Source organism: Gordionus sp. m RMFG-2023, chromosome 5 (assembly GCF_954871325.1).
Source record: "Gordionus sp. m RMFG-2023 chromosome 5, tfGorSpeb1-WG-v2, whole genome shotgun sequence".
Classification (NCBI taxonomy): Eukaryota; Metazoa; Nematomorpha; class Gordioida; order Chordodea; family Parachordodidae; genus Gordionus; species Gordionus sp. m RMFG-2023.
Genome location: NC_088779.1, coordinates 3,239,231 through 3,256,471, shown reverse-complemented (window position 1 = coordinate 3,256,471; position 17,241 = coordinate 3,239,231). Strand labels below are relative to the sequence as shown.

Genomic DNA, 17,241 nt, shown 5'->3' with positions numbered 1-17,241 from the left:
TTGAATAGAAGGCTGTATAAATTCATGTTGCTTTGTAATGCGTAAAAAATAAAAGAAAGTTATGTCAAGGTAGTTTAATTGTTCTAATTCTTTTAAACTTAATAATATGCACTAAATAAGAAGAAAATTATTTTTTGGGGGCTGGGCGAACAAATATTTTGTTTCACAATTTCCCTAAATAATATGCTACAGGCTCAATTTCCCTAGAGGTGATTTTTAGGTGGCAGATTTTTGCTACCAGTTGTTTGTAGCCAATTTCAAGCTATCGTAAAAATATCAGAAGTTCTTTAACATCATATTATTTTTTAAACGTAGTAAAAATAACATTAATTGTCAATATATAGTATAGAATTTATAATATATTTATCTAAAAATTAATAAAGAAAGTTACAAGAAATAAAATATTCCCCCTACTTTCATTGACGCTACATCCTTTTATTGACTCGTCACTCAAATAGATATAGTTTTAAATATAAAAAATATAAAATATTTAATTAATAAAAGAAATCCAATGCTATAAAATATTATTTATTATTAAAATTATTATCATAACCTAGCCTATGGCTGGGGAAAAAATCTAATTTTTTTCAAAATTGGTAGTAAAAGATGATTTTTTCTAAAATTTAAAAAAATCAAAAGCAAATTATCAAAAAAATAATTGTGTATGATATTTCCTGAAGGTATCTTAAATCAACGAAGAAGTCAATTTAAAGGCCCTATTTTTTATTATAAAAATTTATACCTAGTGTGTTTAAAATTAGCATATGATTTTCGTGACGTTTTAATAGCACATGGCAAATCTCACTGAAAATATTAAAAATGCCCTATATGAAGGCCGCACAGATATAATCCTATCCTTATTAAGCATACATATGCAATATATATTTAATCAAATATCATATTTTAGAATTTCAGAATGGCAATAATACCGATAAAAAATTAATGGATAATCGAGTTGATCATGATGGTACAATGCTTCATATTGCTTCAAAGGTAGACATTTTTATAAAATTTACATAGATATATCAAATATCAGCTTGAAAATCAAGATTTAACCAGAGCTCTTCTATTAAGAGGTGCTGATGTTACTATTAAAAATGAATTAGGACTAATGCCTATAAATATATCATCTTCTAAAATTAAGAAGATTTATAGTGAAGAATTCTTTAGAAGGATATCCCAGAATGAGTAATATTTTACTTTTTAATTAATTTCTTTAACAAATGATTTTATTTATTTTTATTCAATTTAAATTACCTATTCTAATTTATTTTTGAATTATTGCAATTCAAATGATATGCTTCAATATAATATATATTATTATTACTGATTATCAATTTATTCTATGAAAAGTGATATTTAAAATTTATTTTAATACCTAAACATATTCATCAATGTTTTATTTATTTTTTTAAAAATAAAGCCTCAATGGAGTTAAAAATATAATTCTTGGAGGGATAGACATTAATATAACTATTCCATCTTTAGACAATAGTAATTGCATGCACTGGGCTGCCATTTTTAGTTCTCCTGAAGTGATCAATTATTTAAAAGGTATACATTATTGATTTATCATCAAATTGCTTTTGACAAATTAGAAATATTATAATAAGCTTTTATTTCAATTCTTTGAAGATTAAGATAAACCATTAAATAAAGTAAAATCAAATTGTGTTTAACATTTTAGAAAGGCAATATTAAACAATTACATTTTTCTTCCATGAACAAGACAAAGGTGCCAATATCAATTTATTAAACAAAGCTGGTCTTACACCCTTGCACCAATCCTTATTAGCTGAAAAATTGGAAAATTTTAAGATGCTAATCAAATTAGGAGCCAATCCAAGCATTTGCCCAAATGGCTCGTGAGTTTTTCTTTTTATTTTCTTATAAGGGAAAAATAAATAAAAAGAATGTAAGAAAATTTATATTATCAGCAGCAATATAATCCTAGAAAGGCATATCAGATCTCCCTTCCCTTGCCAGAAAAATATGACGAGACCTCTAGATTTCACTGATAGATGTCCAAACTTTTCTGCCATCTATGAGCTAAATACCCAGGCTTGCTTAATATATTTTTTAGCTAAAATATTTGATTAGCCATTTTAAAATTCAAGTTTTTTAACAACACTATAAACATTTTAAAAAATTGATACACCAAAAGTCAATCATAAATCCTAGTTTGGAACTGGAATGGTGATATTAAAATAAAAGAAACCAGAAGCTCTTAGAGTCAATAGGAACTAATACTTTATAGAACTATGAACCAGAAGCTCTTAGAACTTACAGGAACAAAAACAAATTTAAATATTTGCACCAACCCGGGAATCAGCTAACACTAAAACCGTGGAGTCAGTTCTAAAAAACCGGAAATAAAACTATAGTTTGAACAAGAAATATTATGGAAACGGAACTAGAACCCCCTTTTTTTTAGTACGGTCTCTTCACTTTGAAATTAAATTGATAAATTTATTTTTCCTTATATATATATATTAAAAACTTTGATTTTTTTTTAAAAAAAAGAAGCAAATACGCCAACCAATCATTGCGCGAGATAGCGTCAACTTTAAATGAGGATAAGAGGGCCTTATTTTTGGATTATATAGCCACTCTGGATGTAATAAATATATTTTTTTAGCATTATTATATTTTACCCCTGTGTCTTTTTTAACTTTTACTTTTCGTTTTCTCCAATCTATTTTTAATGTATGTGACCTAAGGTGTTTGTTCCAAAGTTCCGTCAGATATATATTGGAGCTAACGAATCGTTAAAAAAAATTAGGAAAGGAAAAGAAGCCTTCCCAGGCTCGCCAGAGAACATGAGGATGTGAGATGCTAAATCATTTAAAAAAAAAGGATCAGTTTACCGAAATGCTAAGGTAGTGGCAATGACATAAGATGATACCTAGACTGACGATGCATTCATAATGATTCATTTGAAAGCGTCGTTGAAAGCAAATCAGCTGGACCCACCATTTTGATAACCCGTATTGTAATTATTCTCATGTTAAAAACTATTAAATTGATAACTTACTTCCTTATTATCTCCATGATCAGGTAATTCTTTAATAAAGTTTGCATCAGACAGGAATAAATTGGGCTCTCGTTTAAAATTAAGAGTAACCAAAATGGCGTCCCTAGCTGTTTTTCCTTGATATACACTTTTAATGAACGAATTGTCAGTTTAGGTATTATTATATGTCATTGGGTAGTGTGTATAATTTGTTACTAAAACGTGATCTTAAATTTTTTAACCAGAATAATTTGTCAATTTTGTGCTATTCTTTTTTTTGCTCGATAAGTTAATTGTTTGATTGGGGATGGGATTCGTGGATCGATGCAGATACAACTGTCCAAACTTGATTGACGTTTAGCAAATTTTTACCTTAATCCTAACTGCGTCCAAGAGGTCAGTTTTAGAGACCATCCATATCCTGTGAATTAAATTTTTATATGAGAACATAACATTCTAGTTCCAAATCATTTATAGTAGATTATTCATGTTTTTCATTCAATTTTTACTTTGCTAACTTTGTTAGATAACTTGTATTTGATATATCCATTTGGTTTACATTCTCTAATTTCACTCTTAATATCCTCGTTCTCAAATAAGCTTATGATATTTTTATAATAGATTGAATCCATGTACAATTTTGTTATGTCATACATTTTGTACACTACAATGTTTAATTTAGCTATTTAATTATATTTTTATTATGTATATTTAAATTTTATTATTATTATGATGACAACATAATACTTTAATAATTGGTTGATAAAATGTCAAGAAAAAAAAAGAATTCTTGCGTGGCCAGAATGATTTAAATAATTAACGGCGCATTCTAGAGGGCATAACAATGTCGGCCAATGGCGGCTAACACCCAACTTTACCTATAATTAAAAGAGACGCCAAGTTTTTAAAACTCTTTTAAATAAGTTTAGTATTTTTCGATTAATTCTTAATTAGGCAAATATTTTTGATTGACATGTAGGATTTTGGAGTGGCAGGGGTGGCCTAGGGGTTAGATTACTGAGATTCAGCACCACCTATTCGATTTCAGCTAGGGAAAATTATTCCTTTCATGCAAGTTGGTAGTATTATATTTAAAATGGACGTTATCGCTGCTTTATAAATTAGATTAACTACGTTATATATCGTAGACCCAATATATTGGCCACACTTAATAATTAGTATTTTTACAACTCATCTGTATTCCTTTAGAAAGAGAGGGAAAAAATATTATTTATAAATAACGAATAAATTTTCTTAATAAAAATCCGAGCTCAAAATTTATTCTATAAATCGTCGCCCGAAAATTATATTATTCTATCTGCGCTTTTTGTAAAAAAAAATGATTTTTTTTTTATAATTATACTATTCGCTTTGCTCAAAAATTCGAAATATATATAAAATATTAAGTTAAATTATAGTCATTATGCTCTCCTATAAAATTACAAAAAGTGAAGATAGAATAATCTAATTCTCGGGCGTCGAAATTTATTTAGCAATTTAAAAACGGTTTGAGCCAATCTTCTCGAATTCATGGTGGTAAATTCCCGCCTTTTCAAAATTTAATATTATAAGTTATCGCTCTGTTTTTTATAAATAATAAATGAAATCGTAATAAAAAAAAATACATTTTGTGATATACTTGTTAAAAATAATAATAACTTGGCCTTTTTTTTTAAATAAGAAAATCAAATTTTAATTTTTCCTTGTTTTTTAGACTTTAGAAATTGCAAATCTGACCTTAAATGAATGTATTCAATATGATATATGGAAGGAAGGTAAGTTTTTCTTCTTTATCAAATTATCGCATTATAGTGCGCATGCGCACAAATTGAACGTTTTCAACTCAGCGTTTCAAAACGCAAGCGTAAACGCAGCTATGTTTAAATTGAACCGTTAATTTTTTATTGTTATTTTTAATATGAAATATCAAAATTTTAAAACATAATAAAAAATGCTGTCCAATTTTAACGAATGCATTTAAAGATATATTATTTGCGTTTTAAACGCTGCGTTGAAACGCTAAATTTCCTGTAGAATATTTTTTTTCTTTCTGATTTATATATATAATTTAATTTTTTTTTAAAAAAATTACAGTTAAATATAAACCATTAAAAACAATACGAATTTTTTTTTGCTGTATTCTGACATTACTGTCAGTTAGTTGGTGGTGTGTCATGGGAATTATAGACCATTAATCTTTCGTACGATCGCCTCATGCGATTTAGGCGAAGAAAAAAATTGTCTGCGCATAATTGAATGAAAGAATGTTCATGAAAATACTTGATTTTTTTTTGCTATTAATTGCATTCTTAAATATATTGTTTGTTTTTTCAAAGTTTTATTAAGATGATTGCAAAAAATGAAATATATTTATATTTACATTAATTTATTTGGTAAATAGTTTGTTTATAAAAAACAAGAAATGTTTTTTTTCCCACTACTTATTACAACTTTTCGATTTTTTGATGACCAAACTCATAAAAATGATTATTTATTAAAATCTAAAGATTTCTCATTGCCCCTTGGAGCATTCTGATTCTGACCATAATTCCGCGCCAAAAAACGATGGAGATATGAGTTCCAACAACGTAATCAATTATCCGCAAGGTCAATCTAGCCATTCCGAGGCGACGGATCAAAGCTTGACTCACGCCCAAATGGAGGAGCATTCGTTCCTGAAAGTGCTTTGGCCAAAACCTAGGAAGGTTTTATTTTTAAAAATATATTAATAATTTTGATTTTAAAACAACCAGGAACTGGAGAAATAATTTGATGTCAAACTGATTTATAAATCTGAAAAAATGTTAATATTCAGGGTTCAGTATAATAATACAAGTTTTAAATATGTAATTATATATGTGTCCTACTTTTCATTTCATAAATTTAGCAGAAGGTTGTCTATTACGTCATTAAGCTGGTAATGTGATTAGAATCACTTTTTTCTTACTAGATCTGTATGTAGTTTTTTGAATGTCCCGAAATTATCGAATCAAGCAAAAAATAACGTCTTCCATTTTACAAATATTTTACCTTTATCTTCCATCGTATTATTTTCGTTTATTGAATACGGACGAGATAAGAATATCCCCTATTAGGTAGTGCTAATGGGTTAGCCTACTCTGAGGACCACAATTTGTTGTTATAAGTAAACATCTTTTTAGTGGGTGGTTTGCTAAATTTTTACCCTTGCTAGTGATGTCATCATACCATTTGAACGTATCCTTTTTGTCCTCGTTCTCGTTGCATATTATGGTAGTAATAGTTACCATTATTGTTTTTTAATTTATAGCGAATAAAATAATCGAATATTAGGAAATAAATAAATGGATCGGAATAATTTAAATTGTATCGGAATGGATATTATAGAAAATACGACGAATAAAATTTGCGTTTTATATTTGTTTTATATCGGACGCGTTTTTTTTTACATTTTTATTTTATTATAAACGATGATGGTATGTACATTTGTACATCCATCTCTCTCTTTTAGAAAATTAAAATTTTGTTCCTTTATTTTATCAAGCTTTTTTACTTTGAATAGAAAGAAAGAAAGAAAGAAAGAAAGAAAGAAATAAAAAATATTAAAAAAAAATAAATAATTTCCTCGTCACAATTTTTTTCACACGTCTCGTTGAATTTTATATGTTTTATTTTATACATAGTCTCTTATTTATTCTTTGCAAATAATTTTATTCTTTATTGACATTATACTTTTGAGGTAATTTATCCGGTTCTTAAGCCCTGACAATTGTTATACTATTTGAGAGATCGTACGCGCGACATATCGTCGGCCTAGATTTGGAGCGCTCCACTTGCGCTAATGTTTAAAATGAGAAAATCAACATTTGAAGTTTAAAATCAAACATATAGGAAAAACTTATTGATCAATTTTGGACATAGCTATAACTTTGGCAAAAATTTTAATCAAACATATAGGAAAAACTTATTGATCAATTTTGGACATAGCTATAACTTTGGCAAAAATTATAGTTTTATTGATATATACTGGGAATAATAAGTTTATCATCCACTTCTAACTCAAAAATTTTGAAAATTTCGAGCGGAGCACTTCCAATTCTAAGACCCACGATATAATAATTTGAAAACCTTTTTGTATATATATATTTTTATTTTGAACTTCCTCTAGGTTTACATGAGCGACATTTCCGAGCACGCTTTTTCTCTACCTCCCAGCGTCAATATTTGCTTGATATCCAAAATACCTAACGGTAAACGAATAATTTTGTATATTACATAGTAGTAGTATAGTCACCTCGAATATCAGCCCTGGCCCTGGTTTATCGAATTAAATTTTTCCGGTTTCATATTTCGTGCAAAATTAATATATAATATAAATATTTATCACCTAAGCCTCGAGATATCCCAAATAAGATGGCAGAAAGGTTTGGGGCCCTCTTGACTAAATCTAGAGTTACTTGGGTAATAAAAAAATTTTTTGGTTTTAAAAAATCTTGATTTGCGCGTTATAAGTTTTCTAAATTATTATTATGTAAGATAGAAAAATTTTTTTTTTCAAAGTATATTCATAACTCGAACAAAGTTTTCACAGAATTTTAATGATTATAATAATTTTAAATATTTAGTTACAACGTATTAATTTTTTTTTTCTTTAGGTTCTAATCTTTAAAACAAAGATAATCAAAGCATTCAATTATAAACCAGAGATTGAAATGCTATTCAAAATAAAAAATATTTTGATCTCTGAAGATTATTTTGTGAATGCTCGCTCATAATCTTTTGTGATTCTTTCATAATTTTGTGATCTTTCAAAAGATTTGATCCTCATCTTTTTTTTTTTGGAACTGATTTTAAACATTCGTTAGCAAAATGTAAGATGAAGATTACGTGTAAAATTTTCACTTTACAATCCTACACTTTAACATATACATTTTTATATATTATATTGTATAAAAATAAAAAATGAACGAATCTCCAGTCACTCCCATAAAGCTTTGGGAAGTTTGGGAAATTTTTAGGGAAAGTTTTCTATCACTGGGTTCGGTCCTCATAATGCAACCGCCTTCCGTGAGACGCGAAAGCAATATAGTTTGCCTCTTAGACGACAAAACGTTCTCCAAGGATCAAGGCTACAAGCTGGTCGTGGCCAACAAACAAGTTTATTGCAATGATTAAAATTAAAAGATAATAACCCCTTCGTTTAACGACGGCTAATTATACAAAATATGCTAGATATTTTTTGTATTTCTGATTGACAATTTAAAAATGATTATCCCTAAGACCAATAAGGGGGATTCGTCGAAATAAGAGACCAAATAATTTTTACGAAAGAAGATGGTTTATTACAGTTTATTTACCAAATTATATAAGAATACTCTAATTAATTTATTTAAATTATTTCCTTATTTGCATTAAAACTAATGATGGGTTACATTTTTGTGTACCCGAAATAGCTTAATTAATTTACTCGATAAAAGTTTTACTATAATTTAAGCTGCTCGATTTTTAAATATATTTTTTATTAACATAAAATCTTCTTTCTTTCTTTCTTTCTTTCTTTCTTTCTTTCTTTCTTTCTTTCTTTCTTTCTTTCTTTCTTTCTTTCTTTCTTTCTTTCTTTCTTTCTTTCTTTCTTTCTTTCTTTCTTTCTTTCTTTCTTTCTTTCTTTCTTTCTTTCTTTCTTTCTTTCTTTCTTTCTTTCTTTCTTTCTTTCTTTCTTTCTTTCTTTCTTTCTTTCTTTCTTTCTTTCTTTCTTTCTTTCTTTCTTTCTTTCTTTCTTTCTTTCTTTCTTTCTTTCTTTCTTTCTTTCTTTCTTTCTTTCTTTCTTTCTTTCTTTCTTTCTTTCTTTCTTTCTTTCTTTCTTTCTTTCTTTCTTTCTTTCTTTCTTTCTTTCTTTCTTTCTTTCTTTCTTTCTTCTTCAAGTTATTATTTTAGGCCCCGTTAGATAGTGTTGTTAAAAAGCCCGCCCGATTAAGATTTTAGCTAAATTGATATTATGTAAGCTTCGAGATTTGGCAAAATAGATGTCCAAGCATCTCTGCCAGCTATGCGCATGCGCAAAATCTTTAGGCTTCCATAATGCTATTTTGGTTATAATCTTAATCGGGCCGTTTTTTTTATAAATCGATCCTAATCGGGCATTTTAAACAATACTACCATAAGAGAAGATCAAATGTCCGTTCAGCGTTGGACGCGTCTCGTTCTAGAAAATAAAAGGCGTGACGCGTCCCGTCCCCTAAAAGATTAAAAGAGGAGACCGGTGTTTACCCTACATTAATTATCTTGTGGATAGCCCTCAAAAAGAAAATATTTATAATCTTTTTTATGACAACTAGAAATGGATTGTTTATTGATTAAAATCAATTTTCCAGTTATTGCTAGGGGTTTTTTTAGAATACGTTTTTAAGGTGCTAGCGGTTAGAGATTGGCGCAACCTAAAAGCACGCGGACCGAGCTGGAGCTTAGAATTAGCCTTTTTCCTTCATAAAGGCCGGGTCGGACGACTCGTAAAAACCTGATACCATTTTAAGGCGATTGATGGAACCCATCCGTTACTCATAATTCGGCTCGGTTTGGGGCACCGGTTTTATGAAACTCGGCTCGGTTAGGAAAATTCGTCGGTATCAGAGCCTAAACGCGCTTTTTACGCGAATCTTTTTTGATTGAGGGAGGGGAGGGGGGGGAGCTGGAGAGTTACGATTTATTTTTATCAACAACTATTTATATTTTTCAATTTTAATTTAGATAAAATTGATAGCGAAAGATGTCCCGGGAATGTATTACGGTATTTCGTCACTCAGGGAAATTTTAAGAGCCTCGCCCGATTTCATTCTACCCAAGTTTTCTGTAAGAATAACCACGCCATTTTTTTTTAAGATAGTTTCATAAATATCATTTTTGGATTCTACCGCTTAGGCGCTTCACTCCTCATTCTATCAATTATGATTCTGGTGCATGCCGACTTGTCCGTTTTTTTTCTAAAGTAGAATAGTGAAGATAACGGTTGCCACGGTCCTCGAATTAAATAAAGGTCCTAAATAAAAAAGACCGGTACAGGACCGGTTAATTTTTGGTTATTTTGGATATATATTATCGTTTTTACACCTAATATAATTCTTGTTTTCGTCATTTTTTTTAAATATAATACTTTATTTAATGTTACCAATAATATCAAATCGAATATATGTATAAAATGATAAATATCACGAATAATGCTTTTTTTTGGCAAACTTTTGGTTTTCATATTAGTAATATTGCAAAAGGAAAAAGGAAATAACAAAAACTAAAGTAACTCCTCCTAGGAAAGTATTATAAAATAAAATATACGTTGAATAAGTTGGGCAAACTTAAATAATAATAAAAGACAAAAAAATAATTAAAATATTGGTCCGTCAATCTGTCCAGATCTAACCGACAGGACTGTTGACTAGTGTTGTTGAAAAAACCCGATTCGGGTTAAAAATGACATTATATAGGACTAAAGATTTTGCACACAGCTGGCAGAAATGCTTGGACATCTACTTGCCAAATCTCGGTGCTTACGTAATATTATTTTTTAGCTAAAATTTTAATCTGCCCTTTTGAAGAATCGGACTTTTTAACAACGCTACAGCTGGCATCCGTTAAAGTAAAACATCTCACGAGATGACGATCGCGTTTATCTAGAGCTGATTTTATTTGATTAATTTTTGAGTTCGTATACTCTGACCTAAGTTTCAAAAAAAAGAATAATATGAGAAAACATTTATTATCATAAAAGAAAATAAAGTTTAAATTTGGCGGCCAGAATGCGGAATCATCGAAATTGGCCAAAAATCCAGGAAGTGCAAACCAGATGTTTTTTAAAAAAATCTTAGAAACCGTGAGCGAAATTTGAAAAAATAATTGAGAACCGGACCCATAACCCTTATTAATTTTAGGTTCTAAACTGCCGTTCTAATAAATTTGATATCGGATACTTTATAAAATTTATCAGTTATTATAGTATTTAGATGTAAAAAAGTATTATTATAAAGGATACATTGAAGTGTATCTTTTGACAACCCTGATATTTATACGTATTTTTTTTTGCTTTGTTTGAATAGATAATAGATTGGCCTGTCTATCTTAACAGAGGGATTTTGCTAGATATATCGACCGGGAGAATTCCGAAAATCGGTTATTTGACGCGAATGATTGACTTCTTAGCGGGACTCAAGATGAATAAAGTTTCTTTTTTAAATCGTTTTTTTTAAAAATATATTGAATATGATTTAGTAATTTTCTTTGAACGGCTTTGAAAGCATTAAATCAGAGACCTGCGGTCCGGGCCTGAAAATATAAAATCCGGGCCGGACCGTTCAAATGGTACCTCTGCAGGTCACTGCTTTAAATCCTTAAACATTTTGGCGCGTTATTGTTTGTTTCCGATTTCTTTTGCTCTCTGTTATGTTAGTGGAATGGTTACCATTTTTTTTTTGACCTGGCAAATTTTACGTTTAATATTCTATTTTAAAATATACTTCTCTTTTTTGATCGATCTTTTATAGATATTTATCAGCTGTTATATAGTAATCATTTTCGCTGAAAAGGAACCTTATTTACATCTTACGTTTTTATAAATTTTTCCATTGCGGCCATTTTAAAATGAATTTTGTAGAAAAGCCCTTATAAAATATTCCATTATTTAAATGTGAATAATACGTTAAAGAGTAATATTTGTTTTTTTGTCGTTATTGTTTGATAAAGATTTTAATTTTATTATATTTATATATTGAAGAATTTTTTATAATATGCAAATTTTAATTATTTAAGAGTTAACGAAAATTGAAATGTAAAAAAGATAAAGTGTTTAGGTTGATACGTAAATTTTAGCATTTAAAAGTAGTATAAATAGTGAAATCGAAAACAGTTTTATAATTTTTACTTTATATTTTTAGTTATTTTTTTTTTACTTTATAGTTTTATTTTATTTTTATATTTTAATGATTTTTAGTGTTGTTAAACGGCCCAATTTGAGCCGATTTCTAATCAATATTAAATCTAAAAAATTATTATACAAGCCTAAAAATTTTGCGCATAGATGCCACAGAGGATTTAACATCTATTGGCGTAATCTCGACTCTTAGGCAATATTGTTAGCCGTTTTTAAGGCTCATATCGAGCCCTTTAACAACACTAAATGATTATCGAGTAACTATATATATTTAATAATTTTATTTGTTATCCTCAAATCTCGATCTTAATTATTAATTAAATTTGAAGTGGAGATGAATTTCTCTCTAATTTAAAAATTTCGAATTACAATATGTTTATATTTAAAATGTAATGAATTTAAAACACGTTTAAATTCCTAATCTTCTCATATAAGGAAAAATATTTTCTTCGAATTTTTCTAAGATTTACCTCAATCACCGATTCGACGTAAGTTCGTCTTCCTGTGACAATGCGTTGTCTCAATGGCAGGTGCCTTATTCTGCCATGGATATCCTATTCCTCGAAAGGTATTGTCAGGAATGTTGCATTCAATTAGTTCCGGCCATAGATATTACCGCTATGACCCCCGATAAAGATGCGGAGACGAACGAGTCTAATTATAAATGCGGGAATTTTCGACTGGAGCCGGTCAGGCAGTTTTTGGATAGCTTTACCAATTGCAAGTAATTGTTAGCGTTTTGCGTGGTATATAAACAAATTAGTAAGCTTCTAAAAAAAAGGAGCGTATTTGTACGAATAAACTGAACAGGGGAGAAAATTAAAATAATTATGGAATTTTGAATTTATCCATTTTTGTTGACCTATTGTCATCATTCCCCTCTCGATTTATTTCCTTCTCTCGCTTAGTCTTAAAGCGTCTTCCAGTCAATGACATATAATAATACCTAGACTGACGATGCATTCCTTAAAAGTGTACATCGATGAAAAACAGCTGGGGACGCCATTTTGGTTACCCATATCATTAAAAATTTTAAACGAGAGGCCAATATTATTTCCAACATTTTATTAAAGAATTGCCTGATCATCAAGATAATAAGGATGCAAGTTATCAATTTAATATTAGTTTTTAACTATGAGAATAATTATTATACGGGCGCATTATTATGAATGCAGCGTCAGTCTAGATATTATTATATGGCATTTCTTTCAGTTCGGTAAAAATTATGATGGAAATTTGCGAAACAAAGTTTAACCGCCCGATGTCTTTCCTAACACCAACATTTGCCAGATGCTTTTTAACCCCCCACCCTCCCTCTCCCTAGCTCGGGTAGAAGGTAAGATTCTATCCCTTTTCCCTTGTAAATGCTTGCACGCACTTCTCTTTATTTTTGGTTATTTATAGAGAAATATACGTGGGCCAAAACTTTGCCAAGGCACTTTTAGATCAAGATTCTTCCGCCACCAATGGGAGCACTCCCCTCGCTTCCCTCCTAGCCACTTTGCTCGGGATCAATAATAACCAATCGATAATTATCGATTCAGAAAATATCGATTCCGCTAAGCGGGGGGAGAGTAAATTCTTCGACGTAGCATTAGCTGAAAAAACGCTGGATAGTTTGGGACCCGACATTGCCGTAGGAGTCCGATGCGGATACGTGAGTTTTTTTTTTTATATATTTAAATTACTTCGATTAGGTTATGATTATTTAACTTAAAATTTTACAGGCTGCTTATTTGCACGTTACTTTAATACAATCTTCAAAAAAAAGTCTCAGTTATTAAGTGCACAATTTTTGTTTAAGGGCTATTTTATTATTTTTATCCCCAACACATCAAAATCGATACATAAAAAATACATTTATCATTAAACAGGATCATTCGAGCAAGAGAGTCGAAGCCCTGTCTGAATTCTTGAAACAAAATGGGTACGGTATTTTACATCCGATAAATTTGTATTTTCTTATTATAATCCACACAGATGTTAGCATTCAAGCTAGAAATTCAAATATTTAGCTTAATACCAACCTGGGCGTCATTATTTTTTACTATCAAAAGGATAGGGGCTCAAAAATTCTCTTTTAAAAAATCAGGGGGCTCTTCACATCTTTCAGGGAGTTTGAGCCCCACTTACCACCCTAGTGACACTACCGCCAACCTGTAATATACACCTAAATATATATATCTCGTAACTATGTCTTTATTTGTAGCGTGACTCACACACTTTGCATAGATAGCGTTTGGGGTCGTTCCCTGGCGGGCAACTGTAAATCGGATTTTCCTGTCCAAATCCTAAAATCCCATTATAACGAACAACGTAAGAAATCATCTTTAACCGAAAATCCGCATAGTAATGACACGAATTATCACGAAAATGGGTCCGCTAACACTAACGAAGATTCGCCGCAGAATATTACTCACATCATACCTGATTCATGTTCGATCAACGAGAACGGCGAAATTTTAGGAGCCATACATTGCTTGTGGACAAACATGCCCAATTTTGTGGATCATTTATTCAGTTGGCCAACTATTCTAGCACTTTCCACTTATCTTTGGAACGGAACCATTGTCCAAGTTAGTTTTTATTTTATATTCTACTTAGAACTCTTGGAAATATCTCAGCGGGTTTATCTAGCACTATTGAGTGAAATTATCACTGGTTCAAATATAAATACATTTCTTTCTCTTTTTTATTTATTAAAAATTATTACTTATTCACGGTAATATATACCGTTAATTTGATTTAGTTTGATAATAAGATATATCCGGGATATGAATTCGGGGTTAAACGAATAATTCGATTCGATATTTTTAAATTCCTAATTTACGAAATAACAAAATTATTTTTCGGATACTTTTTATTCGTTGAAATAATTTAAATCTATCATTTAATCTAAAATTATTTTATAATATTCGTATATATATTGGTAAATTTTAACCATTTTAAAGTAATAATACTATTTCATAAAAAAAATGGCCGACTATACAATTTTTTACAGATTTTGTCGATTCCTTTAAACACAGGTTTAAAAATGTTTTGAGAAAATGGCACCCATGTAAAAAAAAATTTTTTAAATTTACCGCTTCAAAAATGAACGCGATTTATTCCCCACACCAGTGAACCCATTTTAAAGTGAATCTATTTTAATAGTGGCTGGTGCGTCCCAGGCAATGACATATAATAATACCTAGACTGACGATGCACTCATTAAAAGTGTACATCAATGAAAAACAGCTGTGGACGCCATTTTGATTAATTCATATCATTCTTAAAAAAATATTAAACGAGAGGCCAATTTATTCCTATGTCTGACGCAAACTTTAATAAAGAATCGCTTAATCATCGAAAGCAGCAAGTTTTCAATTTAACGATAGTTTTTAACATGAGAATAATTATTATTCGAGTTCCTCAAAATGACGGGTCCAGCTGATTTGCGTTGACGCTTTCAAATGCGTTATTAAGAATGCATCGTCAGTCTAGGTATTATTATCTGTCATTGGTCCCAGGTTTGTACGCCCTAATTATTGAAAGCAAACTATTTTACTACCTATCTCGGGCCAGGACTACGGGTCTGATATACGGAGAATTTCGGAAAATAATTTTTTTTTAGAGTGAAACGACAATAATAAAAATTGTAAAGATTATGACCCCCCTCCTCCCCTCCCCACCTTAAGCCCTTAAAGCTCTTAACCGATATAAAACGAAATTTTGTAATTTATACAAAACGAAGAGATGGAGAAATTACTAACGCAATAATGGAAGGGAACATTCCCGGCAATTTAGTAAATATTGCCATTAAATGTTCCCTAAAACAAAACTATTTCTTACAAGAATCCCTGGGTAGGGGCGTGGGGAATTATTCCCTTAAATTCTCATTTTAAGGTATCATTATTAATAAAAAAAAAACTTAAAATACATTTGCGAAATATTTTCCATATCAGAATATCCTAATTTTCCTTAGCCAGCTAGTTTTAAAGGTGCCAGGTATTTTTCAAAATTCGACTCTGCTAATGCCTACTTACAGTTAAAGGTTAGCGAAGATACCAGTAAACTGTTGACTATAAACGACGCAGAAGGGATTTGTTCAACTTTAAACGATTACCATTCGGGTTGAGTGTGTCTGCGCCAGTTTTCCAAATAACGATGAATTCAATTTTCCAAGGAATGGTAGGAGTTTTTTATTATATAGGTGATCTGTTGATTAGTGGGAGGTCAATGGAGGAACATAATTAGATGAGGTATTACAACTTATAAAAATGAGAGAAACGCGTGAAAATAGGGAAAAGAATATGCTCGGAGTTATCCGGGTAATATATTTAAGGACATATAATAGAAGACAGAGGAGTCATTCCATTAAGCAAAAATATTGAGAGTATAAAAAAATATGCCGCCGCCAAAGGACAAGAAGGAGTTGCAATCATTTATGGGAATGATTAAATTTTATCATCGATTTATTGAAGTTTTTGCAGAGATAGCCACTCCATAATATGATTTGTTGATAGATAATACAGCCTTCAGGTGGTTGGAGATTCAGGAAAGGTGTTTTAACGAGTTGAAAGTTAATTTATTTTGTTTTGGTAGTAATTTGGAGATGATTTTATCAGCTGATACTTCTGCAAAGGGGGGGGGGTGGAGAAGCTCTATTACAAATTTTGGACAAGGAGGAAAGGCCCGTTATATTTTTTTCGCGAAGATTCAGATCGGCGGAGGTGCACTATTCTGTTATCGAAAAGGAGTAGTTGTCGGTTATATTTGCACTCGTGAAATGCCGATAGTATCTGATAGGGCGTAGATTCATTATATATACTGACCACAAACCATTTTGCTGTCTCCTAGACTGTAGAGGTACTTTATAGACTGGGAAAGATTAATCATTTGCCAGATGTGTTATCCCGATTATATATCGAGGATGAAGTAGTGAAACAAGGATGAGGATAATTATTACAATGGAATGATTAGGAAATTACCCTTCAGGAATGGTTCAGTGACTTGACAAGAAATAAAACAAAGCACGCTAAATTATGAGGAGTTGAAAAAAAATTAAGCAATGTTTAATAGGAGAAAAAAATTGGGAAAGGAAAGATAATCCATACAGATTGGTGGAACAGGAAATAAAAATTACAGACGGCTGTTTGGTGCGGGGTAATAGAACTATAGTACCGCGAAGATTGAGGGATAAAATAGTCAAAATTCTTCATGCGGGACATCAAGGGGTAAGTAGAATGGAACAATGGAGTAGAGAATATGCTTGCTGGCCATCAATGCAGAAGGATATTCGAAAGGTATGTCAAATCTAACAAGTGGGAGGAAGGGTAATAGCTGGAAGGAAACT

The 17,241-nt window shown here is 30.4% G+C and overlaps 1 protein-coding gene across 2 annotated transcripts in view; it reads left to right on the top strand.

Annotated features, from left to right (window-relative positions):
- Positions 1–750: 750 nt before the first annotated feature.
- Positions 751–17,241, top strand: part of LOC135930028 (uncharacterized) — a 31,188-nt gene continuing 14,697 nt past the window's right edge. The window contains exons 1-15 of one of the 2 annotated variants that reach the window (XM_065466797.1): positions 751–864; positions 908–993; positions 1,037–1,188; positions 1,424–1,554; positions 1,730–1,865; positions 2,527–2,617; positions 5,521–5,718; positions 7,161–7,242; positions 7,971–8,149; positions 9,737–9,838; positions 11,077–11,199; positions 12,371–12,630; positions 13,311–13,563; positions 13,781–13,833; positions 14,116–14,482. In XM_065466797.1, coding sequence (XP_065322869.1) covers positions 792–864; positions 908–993; positions 1,037–1,188; positions 1,424–1,554; positions 1,730–1,865; positions 2,527–2,617; positions 5,521–5,718; positions 7,161–7,242; positions 7,971–8,149; positions 9,737–9,838; positions 11,077–11,199; positions 12,371–12,630; positions 13,311–13,563; positions 13,781–13,833; positions 14,116–14,482 — 2,286 coding nt within the window. In that variant the 5' untranslated portion in view covers positions 751–791. Of the gene's footprint in view, positions 865–907; positions 994–1,036; positions 1,189–1,423; positions 1,555–1,729; positions 1,866–2,523; positions 2,618–5,520; positions 5,719–7,160; positions 7,243–7,970; positions 8,150–9,736; positions 9,839–11,076; positions 11,200–12,370; positions 12,631–13,310; positions 13,564–13,780; positions 13,834–14,115; positions 14,483–17,241 lie in introns of both variants that reach the window. The other variant, XM_065466796.1, reaches the window with a different exon arrangement.